The sequence below is a fragment of the Salmo salar genome, chromosome 19 (genome assembly GCF_965601325.2).
Source record: "Salmo salar chromosome 19, fSalSal1, whole genome shotgun sequence".
NCBI classification, from domain to species: domain Eukaryota; kingdom Metazoa; phylum Chordata; class Actinopteri; order Salmoniformes; family Salmonidae; genus Salmo; species Salmo salar.
The window spans coordinates 18,952,246-18,969,317 of NC_138309.1; the positions used below are offsets into that span (position 1 = coordinate 18,952,246).

The window sequence follows — 17,072 nt, forward strand, 5'->3', positions numbered from 1 at the left end:
TTGTGTGTCCTGGAAACGTCTTGAGCAACCTATCTGTCTGAGAAAATGGGAGAATGGAAAAAGTGTGTTCTTCTCGAAATTACTGAGACGTTTTGGCCCTCTGAAATATCGCAAACACATAAAACATATTTATCACTATTTAGTAGTAAAATGCTGTCATGGTATTAAAACACAAACAATGCGAGTTTGAAATTGAAATGACACAATTAGGGAAATAGACAGTAATTTCCCATTTTATTCTTCTTGATCGATCCACTTATCTAATCTAAAACAGAACCTATAAAAGCTCATTTTTAGGAAACTTGGCTAAACAAACCAAGTGTTTAGTAAATAACAAAAAAGGCCACCATTACCTTAATGTGACCGAGTGAAAAAAAGTAAGTAAGCACAAATGAAGTAAAATGTTGGTGATTTATCATATGTGCTTAGTTGTACAGTACATTAGACCGAAGCAGAACAGAACCTGAGAAAATGTACCACTGTCAAACCTCTGAAAAATCTCTACCCCAGATCTCTGACTCTCCCCTTTCACAGAAACGTTGAGAATTATTTGCCGTATAATGATCTATATCATACCGGACAGGGCAAAATCTGGTAGTGAGCAAAAAGAAAAACATTCAGCTAGATTCATGCCATTTAATATGCCATTAAAGGGTAATTTGGCATGAAACCCCTGGCATGTGCATTGGAATTCTACTGCTCCTTGTTTTCAATAATATTACCAACAGGGTTTTACAGAGATCTTTTATTTTGTATCGTCAAGCAAAAAAAAAAAAAGGCTATTGGTTTTTCCACTAAGTGCGGGACAAAGTAAAAGTGCGTCCCAAATGGCACCCTATTATCTATGTAGTGCACTACTTTTGATCAGAGCCCATAGGGAATAGGCCAGGGTGTAGGGAATAGGGTGTCATTTGGAACGCTGTCAGAGTAAATCTACACTCACCATCTCCTGCCACGTTCGGCTGCTCTCTGAAGTCATAGATAAAACCCAGGGCTGATGCCAGACATCCACCAATTCTCCCATTAATGGACATTTATCCAATGGGATCCCAATCGGTGGGCACGGCACTTTGGCTTACGCGAATCAGAAGTGAAGCAGAGGTAGGGGCTTATAAGGAATGTGCCAGTGCCAGTGCCAAGAACTCAAGAGAGTTCATTCTCTCCATCTCCTACAGCCTAGGTTTGACGCACAAACACACCTACGGCCCGGGAAGCTCAGCTCGGGCCTGAAATTTCAGACACTCTGTAATTGTCAAAAAGCTGAGGAATTCTTTCACTACAAAAATATCTGGAATATTCAGACAGGGGAGAAAATCTCCAGAGGAAATTATGCAAACTGGAGCTTAACTTGAGGAGTTGTTTTGAATCCAAACAATAACAGCTATTTCTCTCTCTCACTCTCACTCACTCACTCACTAATGAAGAGGGGCTAGCAGGTGTTCGCGTGAAAATTCCCCTGAGACCAAGCCTCCAGGAACTTTCCGTGTGTCAGGATTCAAGTTCCCTTCTCTTCTCGCATGTAACAAAAGAGAAACCGTTCACAATCATGCCTGGCTGGCCAGCCCAGAATCCCAAGAGGGAGACGACATTATATTTACCATGGAGATAAAATAGTTACTTTCTATTAAAACATTATGCGGGCCAGGTAAATTATTCCTTCTTACTATTTCTTGTTAAATCGTTGGGTGGGAGGGAGGGTGGATTGGGGTGTCTGTGATGAAGCTTAAGCTAAGCCACTCTGTCTGTCGGTCCTTATCTCTCTCTCGGTCTATCTCGGTCTGCGTCTGGCTGGTGACTGACGTGCTCAGCAGGTGACTTAGTGAAAGACAGAGATGTTTCGGGTCAGGGAGTTAAGGATCTGATCGGGGCAGAAGATTGTAACAGTCGTGATCGGTGGACTGTTTCATTGGACAGCCTCCCTTATCCGGCTTATACATACACTTCAAACTCCTCTCCGTTCCTTCGCACAGAGATAACGCAAAACACGTTTAGCCCCCCCATCTCCCACTCCTCCACCTCAATCCGAATTCCCTACAGGCACTTTTTAATACTGAACTGTATACACAGAATAGTGAAAACATTATTATCAGTTATGACGTCTTCTTTGGAACAAAGGCCCAGTTGTTCTCGAACTAAAGAAGAACTGTCAGAACTCCATGCAGTGAGATTAGGTCTGATTGGTAACAGCACCTGCAAGCTGTGGCTGAAACGCCATGACACCATGAACCCTTCATAACACGCAGCACAAACAGCCGTTCTGATATCCAAGGCCAACCCACAGGCACCAAAACCAGGGGTTAAGGGACTGCACTGTGATAAATGCATATGCCAAGAGGAATACTCCCACGCACACTTGTTCGTTTATCCACCTCGCCACTGGTTTGTATTACTTCAGCTTGGGTTTTTGTTTTATTTGCACTGAGCCCCTGCTCACGATCACACGCGCTGGCACGCACACACACACACACACACACGTCTGCCCGGTTCTCTCTCTCTCATGCCAAACAGTAGTCAGTATGAGCATGTTACACATGGTCTTGTTGTGTCTCTGGTGTTAAACCCTAAAACCCAGTTAGAGGGGAGAGGGGGAGTTAGGGGGAATTCACAGTGTACTTGACATAAGGAGGCAAACCTAAGAGAGGGCGAGGCCAGGCTATCTCTGTTGGTGTGAACAGAACACATAGAGAGCGGTATATTAGACTTAGGTAAGGTCCCAAACTAAGTAGGGAATAGGGTGCAATTTGCAACATAGACTTAAAGTAACCGTCCAGTGAAAATCTCACTTTTAAAAGTGAATATTCTGTTACCCCATACCCAACATACTAAAAGGCACTCCCACATCAGAGCTATCAGTTTGCAGGTGCATGGTGAACAGAGAGATACCTTAGAATAAAATCATATCCTACAGCTACCTAGGAGGTCCATTAGAGTAGCCACAAGTACCTTATTAACTTTCACACGTCTGAAATGAAAGAAGAGTGTGAGAACAGGTGATCTCTTGTGATTGCATGGGATCATATGTGAAGTTGTGATAACGTGACAAAATGTGAAAGCAACGTGATAACATGAAACTACACATGAAAAAATAAATGTGACATGGGGATGCAAAATTTCAACATGTGATACCATGAAACCACAAAATTGAGGATGTGTGAAAACATGATCTCATGTGAAGTAAATGTGACAACATGGGGATGCAAAAGTTTTTCACTTGTGAAAATGCAACCCAACACGTGAGAGTTCGATTTTCACATGTGAAAGTTTTAGCACAACATGTGAAAACAGCTATTTCACATGTAAAAATACCACAAATGGTTTATGGGTTTTCTTAATCAATGACAATATGATTACATATGACATTATCACTTACTATTAGCTTTTCAATATGACCCCACCTAGGATGTGAAGTCTGTCGAGGTTCTCTAAACATTCATTACCTATAATACATCTCTGCTCTTAGCAAAATAGTACCATCTGCACCGCTGTTTTATTAACAGTTAATCTGACTATTCTCTCATTATTGATTTAATTGACTTATTTCAACAATTTGAAGGTTTTCTGTATAGTTGTTTATTGTTGACGAGGCATATTAATATGTTTTAATGTTACTCCTGAATCACCGTGATAAATGGAATCGTTTTTCTTTGAGTGTATTTTTTAACAAAGCTGAGATTTACTTTACTTGAGTCTAAAGTGTAGGAATACAGGTGAAATCGGTCATGGTGGCGTAGCAGGAAGATCAGAGTGCCGTGAACCAAAAGGTGGTGAGTTCAAAACCCAGGTGAGGACATGTTGAAAAATACTTACTCTATAAATAAACATTCACAATGTAATCATGTATGTTAAAAACGCTGTGACAGCGTGATGTTCCGGGGACATCTGTATGTTAAAACCACTGTTTGTGTGTGCATACTAATGACTCATTTTTGTTTGCAGGGCATCACCTGGGAAATCTCAAGTGTGAAAAATATTCACGTGTGAAAAATGTAACCCACGTGAAAGGTTATATGACATACCATCACGTGGAGTGTTCCTCAAAACACATAGTTTCACATGTGCAAAAAATGAAATCATATTGTTTTTCTATAAGGGGAAAACCAGAACCAGGCTGTTGAAACAAGACAACAGGGAGTGGAACAGCAATGGAACACCGTCACGGCGCCCAAGAACGTCTTCCTCACAACGAACGGGCCAGATGGGCCTGAGGGCAGGGGAATTAAAACCAAAATGTGCGGATGGGGACAGAAAAAGAGAAAAAGAGAGAGGCAGCAGCTAAATATTAAGGAAAGAATGTGAGAAGGAATGTAGGATTCTTACCAGCTCGATAAACAAAGTTTGCCTCGGTTTCTGAGGACGACGGGGAGAGGAGATCGTCGTCATACTCGTTGGAGCTGAAGGATCCCGAGTGGTTCCTCTTCCTGGCGTCCATGACGCCGTTGGCCACCATCACGTGTCTCAGCGAGTCGTTAAGGTACCGGTGAAGCAAGCTGCTCTTGTACTTAGGAGGCGGAGTCACGTAGTCCTCGGCCAATGAGGCGGCGTCAGCGGCTCGGAGCCCCGTCCCCATCATGGTGGCACCCTCTTTCTTGATGACGCTCTGGTACATGGGCTTGCTGAACTCGCCACCGCTCGTCTGCATACGCTGAGGGTTGTCCCCGTCTGCAACACCAGGGGGCGCCACCAGGGAGAATCCAGACAGCGAAGAGCGAAATCAATGAAAAACACATTTAGTTCCTCTGTCTGTACGCCCTCCAGTTGGCAGGGCTTCAACCAGCTACAGTGAAGACCTCAGCCGTCAGCTTAAGACCAAGGCATTACCAAACCATGACGGATGGTAGATCATTTCCTCTCTATCAAAAGCACATTGCTGTTATCCTTTTCAGAAATAAATAATTTCCAGGGAGCTCTTTGCAGCCGAGATTGAATTAAAATATTGGCCCCCACCTGATGAAAAAAAATACAGAAAATATAACATGGTGCTGAAAAACAGATCCCCTCTCGGGATGGGGGAAATCAAGAGAGCGCCACTGAAAATGATTTGGGCAGGTCTGAGTTTTGATTCAGTCTGGGTAAAATTATAATTATAGCTTATATCAGAAACACATGAACATATTTCCTTCCCCTGCTTCCCGAGGTAGATGTTTCAGGTGTATAGTCCAGGTGTACATCGTACATCTGAAAAGGATGTTGAAATCCTCAGGTTCCTTTTTTTAAGCCTGAGACATCTCTTTCATGGACATAAACCTGAGCTACAGGTGACCTTTAACCTCCCTCAGTCTGACCCCTTCCTGTTGAGGCGTTGCCACGGCAACCCCGCTGACACTGAGGTGACGTGTCCAACAGTGAGGTCCTGACAGTGAGACTGAGTGGTTACAGGGTCACTGTAACGTCTCCTCAGTCACATCACTAACTCCTGGAGCAACAGTACGTGCATCCCAAATGGCTATATAGTGCACTACTTTTGACCAGAGCCCTATATAAACAATTTATTACAACGCCATGCAAACTGAAGACTGCAAAATAAAGACATTCCACCCTGCCCACACTGTGTGTCTCTCCTCCTCAACAAACCTAATTAGGGCTTAAAAGACTGAGTGACACCACAGTACAGTGCATGGGTGTTCTTCTGGGTCACAGAAAAGAGCTGGAGAGAGAGAGAGAGAGAGCGAGAGAGAGAGCGAGAGAGAGAGAGCAATAAATACACGTATGACAGAGCCTCTCATTACCAATTGCAGGCTGGGATCTGAAGGGGAAGCTAGTCTTCAGCCCTGCTAGTGCCGTAGGGTGTCTTAATGACAGTGTGTCACAGCTTCTGAGCGTCAGCGTCTTTCTACCAGGACACGCGGCGTGCGTCCCAAATGAGATGGGCCCTGGTCAAAAGTAGCGCACTGCATAGGGAATAGGGTGCAATTTGAGACACAGCCACAGACAGGCCATTTATAAATGCCAGTGCATGTCCCTGCATAACGGGATCCTACTTCGGCGCTGGAGCTGTCGGATACGAGGCAGTAGTAAGGAGGATGGAAATGGTTGTGTTTGGCTGAGCTCGTTTTCCCAGGTAGAGACATGATATGAGATATGTGATAAGTGGGCACTGACATTGAGGGTTATATCTTCACGAGATAGACATACGATGTTGTAATATGACAGGTTGGCGGCGAGGAGAGCGTTAGCCTACCTTCTGAGCAGGTATCATCGCTGCTGACACTCAGTCTCTCTGCGTTTCCCTGGACATATTTGTTGTAGAGTTTGATGCGCAGCGCCCAGCTCAGATCTGGCTGTCTCACTGTGTTCTTCAGCCTCCGCCTGGCGTTGGCAAACCAGTTAGACACCTGAGGGAGGCAGGGAGGGAGGGAGGGAGGGAGGGAGGGAGGGAGGGAGGGAGGGAGGGAGGGAGGGAGGGAGGGAGGGAGAGCAAGCGAGAGTGCAAAAGTAAGAGAGAAAGTGAGACAAAAAACAGAGAGAGAGAGAGAGGGAGAGAGGAGAAAGAGAGGAACCGAGACAGACAGAGAAACAAAGAGAGAGAGCAAAGTACAAGGAGAGTTAGAGAGAGCGCGCGAGAGAGAGAAGAACAGAGAGAAAAGGGAAGAAAAATAGAAATCGCTGTTATTGTTTGGATTCAAAACACCTCCACATCCATGACAAAACAAAGACTATCCTGTAGGAAAATGTCTGCTGTCCCTCCCTCCCTCCGGCAGGCCTTACCCCGGGTACGAGAGAGGCGGAGAGACAGAGTCGGGTTGCAACACGGCAGACCCCGATACCCATAATACCGCAGAAGCAGAAGTCTCTGAGACATCCCAGACACGCAGGGGAAATGGATCGAGAGAATCAGCAAGAAAACACTGCAACATTCATCTAGTCTAGTCCTCTATAGTCCTCTAGTCCATATCAAAGGCTTTCAAAATGTCATTCACAACCATTTAACACCCCTAAACGCTAGACAGGCCCAGCAAATGTAACGATTCATGAAGTTATTTCCAACCCAACATACCCAGTCATATGTGCTTATTCTGGATTCCACCAAACTCTTTCTAATAAGACTTTTTTGAATGCAATAAAATGATACTCAACCCTGCCTTCTTCATTCCACAAGAACCAGAGACCATTACAAGTTCTACTGGAATAACTTTTCATGCTCAATACACTTCAAGCGACTTATGAAAGAGTTGGACCGGCAGTATGCTAGAGTACTTATTTTCGGATCTTTCCTATGTTTCAGTATCATGTTTCTCGTTAACTAATAAAGTCCCACGTCCCTTTGTCTCTGGCCGAGGACACGTCACACCAGGGGCCTAAGCTGAAGCATCCACATGTGGCTTGGAGAGGGCTGAGAGAGACTGAGAGAGCACTTAGAGAGTAGAGAGGTCTGAAGCGGCTTGCTAATGAGACTGCAAGAAAAGATGTCTGTCACTAAGACTGAGACTGGGGGAGGATGGATGGGTGGATCGCTTGGGCTTGCGTCCCAAATAGCACCCTATTCCCCTATATAGTGCACTACTTTTGACCAGGGCCCATTAGGCTCTTGTCAGAAGTAATGCAGTATGTAGGGATAAGGGGGCCTTTTTGGACGCACCCACAGTCACAGTGCCGGGGTTCCCACCACAGACATCAAACACAGTGTTATGCCACCACATGGTGCATCACCTTGTTCCTGGTTCCTGTCCTGTGGCATACAGACAGGTCACAGACAGAGTGAATATAGCATGACCTTTCACCCCCCCCCCGTATGGGGTGTGTGGTGAGGTGGGCCTGTGTGTGTGTGTGTGTGTGTGTGTGTGTGTGTGTGTGTGTGTGTGTGTGTGTGTGTGTGTGTGTGTGTGTGTGTGTGTGTGTGTGTGTGTGTGTGTGTGTGTGTGTGTGTGTGTGTGTGTGTTGTGTGTGTGTGTGTGTGTGTGTGTTCCATGCAAAGCATTCTTCTGTGATGTGCTCACACTCCGAAAACAAATGGCTTCATTAGAACCAAAATTAAAAACAGATTAGGCAACTGACGCAGACAGACCTCTCTCTCTACCTTCCCATCTCTCTCTCTCTCTCTCTACCTTCCCATCTCCCTCTCTCTCTCTCTACCTTCCCATCTCCTCTCTCTCTCTCTCTACCTTCCCATCTCTCTCTCTCTCTCTCTACCTTCCCACCTCTCCCTCTCTCTACCTTCCCATCTCTCTCTCTCTCTCTCTCTACCTTCCCACCCTCTCTCTCTCTCTACCTTCCCACCCTCTCTCTCTCTCTCTCCCTCTCTCTCTCCCTCTCCTACGTTCCCACTCTCCTCTCTCTCTACCTTCCCATCTCCTCTCTCTCCTCCTCTCTCTCTCTCTCTCTCTACCTTCCCATCTCTCTCTCTCTACCTTCCCATCTCTCTCTCTCTCTCTCTCTCTCTCTCTCTACCTTCCCATCTCTCTCTCTCTACCTTCCCATCTCTCTCTCTCTCTCTCACCTCTCCCATCTCCCTCTCTCTACCTTCCCATCTCTCTCTCTCTCTCTCTCTACCTTCCCATCTCTCTCTCTCTACCTTCCCATCTCTCTCTCTCTCTCTCTACCTTCCACTCTCTCTCTCTACCTTCCCATCTCTCTCTCTCTCTCTCTCTACCTTCCCATCTCTCTCTCTCTACCTTCCCATCTCTCTCTCTCTCTCTCTCTACCTTCCCATCTCCCTCTCTCTCTACCTTCCCATCTCTCTCTCTCTCTCTCCCATCCTCTCTCTCTACCTTCCATCCCTCTCTCTCTACCTTCCCATCTCTCTCTCTCTCTCTCTCTACCTTCCCATCTCTCTCTCTCTACCTTCCCATCTCTCTCTCTCTCTACCTTCCCATCTCTCTCTCTCTACCTTCCCACTCTCTCTCTCTCTCTCTCTCTCTCTCTCTCTACCTTCCCATCTCTCTCTCTCGCTCTGTCTCTCTCTCTCTCTCTCTACCTTCCCATCTCTCTCTCTCTCTCCTCTCTCTCTCTCTCTCTCTCTCTCTCTACCTTCCCATCTCTCTCTCTCTCTCTCTCTCTCTACCTTCCCATCTCCCTCTCTCTCTCTCTACCTTCCCATCTCTATCTCTCTCTCCCTCTCTCTCATATTAATGACATTGTGTTATGTCCAGATGACATAGCAGCATAGTCCCATGTCAGACAGAAGATACTGTAGGGAGGAGCTCAGCTCAACGTCTGACAGTTGTAGCCTACTGTTGCTGCTCTGTCTGTCTGTCTGTCTGTCTGTCTGTCTGTCTGTCTGTCTGTCTGTCTGTCTGTCTGTCTGTCTGTCTGTCTGTCTGTCTGTCTGTCTGTCTCTCTCTCTCTCTCTCTCTGTCTCTCTCGGTCTCTCTCTCGGTCTCTCTCTGTCTCTGTCTCTCTCTGTCTCTCTCTGTCTCTCTCTGTCTCTCTCTCTCGGTCTCTCTCTCTCGGTCTCTCTCTGTCTCGGTCTCTCTCTGTCTCTCTCTCTCGGTCTCTCTCTGTCTCTCTCTCTCTCTGTCGCTTTCTCTGGGGTTTGTCACTTTATGATGAAAACCCAGTAATCTAGAGGAACACCATGCTCTATGACTCACAAAACTAAAAGGCCACCTAAGTACAAGCTGGCTATTTACAAAGACAAGTAGGCTATAACATGGAGGAGATGATGCCAAGGTCAATGTTGTCCATAATGAAAACCAGAAGGTTAAATACAGATGGAGAATTCATACAGAATGAATTCTGTGACAATTAAAATGTAGGTACACTAGAATGATGTAGGCTTCATTGTAATGAGGCCTTTTCACTATTATAATGATTTATCTATATACGTATTTTAATTTCAATGCAATATCATCTCAACAACAATCAGATTATAAATGACATTGTGGTTAAACGGTTCTTCTAATGGAACTTTCATGAAATATCTCAAATAAGAGAAAATAAATACCTGGACCAAGGTCATTTGAGAGCTGAGGGCTAGCAGGATTTTCTCTGTCTTAGTGGGGTATGGGTTGTCCCTGTGTTTGTAGAGCCACTGCTTCAGAGGCCGAGCCATGTCCTGTAGAGCCTGGCGCTTGTGTCGCACCTTCCCACCGTTCTGACGGCCCCTGCACGAGAGAGAGAGAGAGAGAGAGCAACAACTGTGTCACTCATTGCTCTAGAGAAAATAAGCCTAAAAATTGAATTGAGGCCCATGCACATACAAAAATGTAATTCTAAAACAAACCTACATAGAAAAAAAGATATTCTTGATGGGAATTTATGGGGAATAGTAGTACATACTTTTCAGATTTTGTTTTCATAACGTAGTTGTCAAGGTTGCAGACTGTAGGCCTATAAGAAATTGACATAATGAAACAATAGTGAATTTAGAGAAAATATTAAAACATTGCTATAATGAAAAATGTTGGTAACATGTGGAAATCATTTTTTCTCTTTCCATTTGTACAAAGTATTTTCCCTTTGTACAAAGCTGTTGACCAAGACCTGATCAGTGACACACAACTTTTACACTTGTTACTATTCAATACTAATTCCACAATATCATTACATTTAGTCTAGATCTAATTAAGGGCTTCATTCATTGTGCATACATGGACTACTTGAGGGATAATAGTTTTATAGAATATAACGTGTTTTGGAAGGCAATGGGACACTGATGCTATTGGTCAACACAAATGAATAACATTGAGCTTAGCTAAGCCGCCTGCACTTTAACGATGCCTATAGGTTGTTGAGAAGGTATGCACCCTGTGAAGCCAGGATGGACATGCATATGAGCAATATCAACATCCGTCAATGGCTGACAATGTACTGAAGGTCTTTATTCATTTATTGACTGCATATTTATTTTGACTTCAGATGTAAAGTTAATTTAAAAAAAAATTTAAACGTGTAAAGTGTGACTTTACAAGTTTGCCACTCAATGTTGTTTTTATTATTATTGTTAATAGCATTTTTGTTATGAATACTATTATTAATCATAATGAATATATGAAACATAAAAAGTTCCTCCAGTTTGTCATTTTTAGGTTCCTAGGATAACCTTCTTTTTTTAAATATAGGCCAAAATACTATTTGACTAATCAATTAAAGACATATCATTCAACTTTATTTGAAAAACAATGATAAAGGAAGAGGCTATCATTACCAACAATTTAATTTCATATACATCTTAATGCATTTGGGTGCAAACAAAACCTTTGGGGGAAAGAAAACCCTAAAAACAAGTGACGTGATCGAGTTCAGGGAAGAGTGGTGATGCGCTTTATCCCAGAAAATGGACAGAGAATATAGTTGTTTATTTACACACGACCAAATGTAATGGTATCTAACTAAAATGGATGTTCTAAGTGTGACTAAAGTGGATGTTCCGTTCATTTTATAACCTTACTTGAAGAAGAATGGCTATCCTGAGTCATGACACGTAAAATGACCGTTGGAAAGTAGACCTATGTAATTTTGTCACCAAAGTGTGCTATAATTAAGCTGGGGGCAGAGACGCGTTTTATTGGTTGCTTGTTTTCTCCCCAACGCACGAAAACGTCGCAATGAAACAAATAATAACATTCAATTTTACACCCACGGGAGATGTGCCTCAAAGTAGGACTAACTTTTATGCTCGGTGTGGTGCAGCAGTGCTGTCAAGTCTACTCACCAACACGCAATGGCGTGTTTCAACCAAGCACATTGAGCAATATGTATTTTGGTAACAGCAAATACTCAGACATTGATCATTAAAGGAATTCCAAATGAGATCAATTTGTTCCTGATACTTGTAATGTCCTGCCTATGTCTTTTAAACCTGTAGATGTCACTATGGCGCTGCGATATTCCTGCTTTGTCTTATTTCTCCGAAGCTTCACTGCAGATGTAACATATTTTCTCCTAACCTCAAGTCTGCCTAAAGTAAGGTTCATGTTCTACAAATATTTTCCTTGTAATCTAGATCTGTATGAACAACCTAAAGAACATTTGACTCCCCTCTACTGAATTTTTGGCGACACACACCTTGTATTTATTTTAATATTGTTAATTAGTAATGATATTCCCCTGGAAGCGGCACCTCACTGTCATTGTGTTATCCCTCCGTCTCTCCTTACACACAGAGGTACTGTAGTTCAATAACCCCAGCGCAGATGGACACCGTCGGTGTGTAGGATGTTTGATTGAATGGATTCGTGTTTCACACAGCATCGCGGTTTTTTTATTGAAGAAAAATATGTTATTTATTTAGGCAAATCCTTATTTACAATGACGGCCAATAAACAGCCTTGTTCAGGATTGACAGATTTTTAACTTGTCAGCTCGGGGATTCGATCTCCCAACCTGTCGGTTACTGGCCCAACGCTCTAACCACTAGGTTACCTGCCGTTCCATCCGATGCTGGTGCCCATCCACCCATATATGAGACTACTGTACTGTCTGTACATCAAATGCGCGTTGATTCCATTGTAACAGTACACCGGACAATCAGGAGTTCTGACATAATTCCTTTTTTACTCGCCGTCTTAAAAAAATGTAAATGCCAATATTGACTACTAGACCACAGAGTTGAAGCAAGTGCACATTTATATAGGCTATTAGAAACAGAATAAGACGTGTTTTAAACATGCCACTGAACACGGACGGCCTAGATATTCTTAATTCCATTCCTTACTTAGATGTGTGTGTATTGGGTATATGTTGTGAAACTGTTAGATATTACTTGCTAGATATTACTGCACTGTCGGAGCTAGATGCGCAAGCATTTCGCTACACCCGTGATAACATATGCTAAACATGTGTATGTGACCAATACAATTTGAGTTGATTGATTCATCTGTAGATTTTATGTGAATATCAACACTAAAATGCAAACCAGGTTGCAATAGTAAATATACATTTCCTGCAATTTCCCTAAAACAATAAGATCATATTGCACTGTTGGAAAAATGAAATATGCACGTAAAACCTCCTAATTTGGTTAAGATTTTGGCTGCATTCGGTGCAATGATATTGTCATATTTTCCTTAGATTTTTTAGACAACCTTTTGTCTGAATTTATAATTGAGATTATTGCTTTAGAACATATCCAAAATATTATCACATGACATTGCTTTCAAAAAGCCTACGACATGCATTATAAATGCATACTTACGCACCATGCACACTTGGTTATTTGGGGTCACCATAATCTAAGAAACTCATATGCACAATTTAAATTTGCAGCATCAACTTTTTACACCTTTTACACAGTCTGTATCACTCCGTCCTCAGTTGCGCCCCTTACCCAGATAGAACTATACAATGCAAACCAAATTGCAAAAATTGAAAAATCGAAACACTGTTGCAAGTTTTGTTGTCTGATTAGTTTTTTTTAGGTTTGAATGAGTGACATTGCCTACCTCCTGTGTCTGATGCCGTTGTTGTCTTTGATAACTTGATGATTGCTTGATAGCATGTCTGGATGAAGGTCCGGATGCTGTCCATCTATTACCTCTAAATAATTTCTACTGCTCCTCTCGGCCTCCTTCGCCTTCTCATCGAAGAGGACCTGGTTACTCAATTTGTTAAACACAATAGTATTCATCTTTGGTTCGGTATTCCTCCGTATGATCTGCTGCGTAAAAGTCTGTCTGTCTTCGCGAAAGTGTTGCACTTGACTTCTTATTGAAGCTGCTGCTGCCCCCGTGTCCCGGTGAGTCTCCTGTAAAACGAGTAGAAAACGGAGATTAGAAAGTCATGCAGCTGGGGTTAACAGATTCAGATATACATAATTTGCTAAAGTCGAGTTTATGATTTTGTAATTATGATGATGCGCCAAATCAAAGGTGCATTCATTGTATTTTATACTAATTCCTCATATGGTGGATCAATTTACGCACCAAGCGAAAGCCTGATTGAAACCACAAAGGCAGAAGGGTGATTTCTACCAAGTGCTCTTGACTATACTCAAAGATCACTATGAAGTTCATGCAATCTCAATAAAACACATCCCAGTCTGCAGCGCGGTGCGGTACCATGTATCCCCGTGAGTGATATTTTCATATTTTACTCACTAGGCTACTACTGTAGATTGACAACAATGACATCGAGACATCAGATTAGCTAAATGGGTTCACAGTTGCACGGGCTCATTCGTGCATAATGTGATTTCAACACCATTATTCCCCTGATTCAAAAAAATATATCATGGATTCCACACCACTGCATGTTGCCATGAAATCTCTAGAGCTTCGACAGAAATGTCAGAGGTGCAATTGAGCGCACTTTCTGACAGACAAAATATTTCGTCTATAGTTTTTTTTTTTTCTTCTATTTGATTCAAACCGGTAATGTTTATGATTTAGCTATAGTTACAGTAGCCTACTGTCATACCGCAAAATATGTCATAACATGATCATAACTCCAGTCACGGGATATACTGTGCCATCAGCGTGGAACAATGTTGCCAGATATATCCCATGTGAGGCATTATGCGCTTTAAAGTTAAGGCAGTAGTTTTGCCATTGTAGTCACACATAAGAAACCCCCATCAAACGCTATCTCATTCTCAGTTACCTGTACGGCAGCACGCCTGCTTCTCTGTGTAGTTTGTAATCCTGCTTCCAGTTGTCCATTCCCTGCTCACATGTTCCCGTTCTAAGTTCCTGAGCTAAAACCACACGAACCGCGGTCGCCTTTCTGCTTTATTCAGTGGCCTCCGATTCTCAGCCCGAGAAACTGAATATGTCACCCTTCTCATGTTTCCTAGCACAGAGCCCCAGCCTGCGAACATAAAGTTAATACTCTATGCCTGTTCCGCGGCACGCATCAGGGATACAGCGCTGCAGCGTTTCACTGCTCGTTTGCGTCTGGACTTTTTCCATCTGTCTGCTATTGCACGATACCACTTTTCGGTGCTTTACTTTGTATGTCAGTTAGATGCTTGCTTCATTGTGTGCGCGTTTTTCTTGAGAAAGTAGCGCGGAGTAGTCTGACCTGATGTAACACATTCTCACCGAAAAACGTTTCCCTGGCTTGGTCAATTGACTCTGTGCAGGTGCTCGTGTGTTTAGTGATAGATTGCACTCATCTGGAGCTTGTAAAACACATTGGCGTGTATTCCTGGATGCCAAGGGATGCTAGGCTTCCCCCCCCAAAATTACCAAGGAAAATAGAAAAAAACCTAAATAATTTAACTTTCTCTGTGTTTCATCATTTCCCTTCAATTCGCAATAGGCTGAAGTATCTCACAAGAGAAAGGATCCGAGCAAGCGAAACAGCGCCCCTCTGTCTCTGTATATGTAGGCCATCTATCTGATGCTGTCTGGTTCAAAAGAGTATGACATTGTTGCCGCCCATAGCATTGAATGCAAGGGATGTGGCGAGCATTTGGCCTACCTTGAGTGAGCTCAACTGTGAAGGGTCCTGATGCACCCCCCCAAAAAAGGGTTAAGGGAAGCCAGTTTGGATTTGGCATCACTCCTATCAAATCGAGTCGAGAGCATACCTCAATGACAGAAACACATTGAATTGTTGCATCTCATTGTGTTGTTGTCCTCCGGTGGCTAGCTAGCTTGCTAAAATTGACCCTTTCCTAAATTAGCCATGGATGGAGATAGAGATTTGGACTTAATCATCCATACTGGCCAATGATTATAATGGTGAGTCTGATCCAACCATTAATTACTACATTGTGCCCCTGGCCTGACAGGATGGAAGTTCAATATGTAGCTACAGTAGATGTAGAAGGCTAATGTTAACTAGCTAACAATGCCCATGAAAGAAAGTTAGGCTAGCAAGCAAGCATTTTAGCCAGGTAGCCTAGGACAACAAAAAATAAAAGTGTACTGTATGTGATAGACCATTTCGTTAACATGAAAGAGAGGAGGATGGTATTGGCATTTCTCTACAAGTAGGGTGAGCCAACATGTTTTTTCTACTTGCGCGAACGCGCAAGCACGTACACACACAAACACAGAAATCAAAACCATGGACAGCCACATCATATTTAGCTTACGTTGATTGGACTAAATCGTTTTTTTGGTACACTACATGGCCAAAAGTATTTGGACACCCTTTCAAATGATTGGATTTGGCTATTTCAGCCACACCCATTGCTGACAGGTGTATAACATCAAGCACACAGCCATGCAATCTCCATGGACAAACATTGTCAGTAGAATGGCCCGCACTGAAGAGCTCAGTGACTTTCCAACAAGTCAGTTCGTAAAATTTCTGCCCTGCTAGAGCTGTCCCGGTCAACTGTGAGTGCTGTTATTATGAAGTGGAAACGTCTAGGAGCAACAATGGCTCAGCCGCGAAGTGGTAGGCCACACAAGCTCACAGAACGGGACCGCCGAGTGCTGAAGCGCGTAAAAATCGTCTGTCCTTGGTTGCAACACTCACTACCAAGTTCCAAACTGCCTCTGGAAGCAATGTCAGCACAATAACTGTTCAACAGGAGCTTCATGAATTGGGTTTCCATGGCCGAGCAGCCGCACACAAGCCTAAGATCACCATGCGCAATGCCATGCTTTGGCTCGAGTGGTGTAAAGCTTGCCACAATTGTACTCTGGTGTAGTGGAAACGTGTTCTTTGGATTGATGAATCACACTTCATCTGGCAGTCTGACGGACAAATCTGGGTTTGGCGGATGCCAGGAGAATGCTAACTGCCCCAGTTCATAGTGGCAATTCTAAAGTTTGGTGGAAGAGGAATAATGGTCTGGGGCTGTTTTTCATGGTTTGGGCTAGGCCCCTTAGATTCTGTGCTTCTAACTTTTTGGTAACAGTTCGGGGAAACCCCTTTCCTTTTTTACCATGACAATGCACCGTGCTCAAAGCGAGGTCCATACAGAAATGATTTGTCGAGATTGGTGTGGAATAACTTGACTGGCCTGCAAAGAGCCCTGACCTCAACCCCATCGAACACCTTCGGGATGAATTGGAACGCCGACTGCGAGCCAGGCCTAATTGCCCAACATCAGCGCCCGACCTCTCTAATGCTCTTGTGGCTGAATGGAAGCAAGGCCTGCAGCAATGTTCCAACATCTAGTGGAAAGCCTTCCCAGAAGAGTGGAGGCTGTTATAGCAGCAAAGGGGGGACCAACTCCATATTAAATCCCATGATTTTGGAATGAGATGTTCGACAAGCAGATGTCCACATACTTTTGG

The 17,072-nt window shown here is 43.5% G+C and overlaps 1 protein-coding gene across 1 annotated transcript in view; it reads right to left on the minus strand.

The window, feature by feature from the left end:
* LOC106578547 (homeobox protein Mohawk) overlaps positions 1-14,876 on the minus strand; it is a 33,416-nt gene extending 18,540 nt beyond the window's left edge. The window contains exons 1-6 of the mRNA XM_014157492.3: positions 14,476-14,876; positions 13,320-13,621; positions 10,216-10,266; positions 9,881-10,040; positions 6,179-6,332; positions 4,318-4,659 (exon numbers count right to left, since the gene is read on the minus strand). Of these exons, the coding sequence (XP_014012967.1) occupies positions 4,318-4,659; positions 6,179-6,332; positions 9,881-10,040; positions 10,216-10,266; positions 13,320-13,504 (892 nt within the window). The 5' untranslated portion in view covers positions 13,505-13,621; positions 14,476-14,876. The remainder of the gene's footprint in view (positions 1-4,317; positions 4,660-6,178; positions 6,333-9,880; positions 10,041-10,215; positions 10,267-13,319; positions 13,622-14,475) is intronic.
* Positions 14,877-17,072: the final 2,196 nt, after the last annotated feature.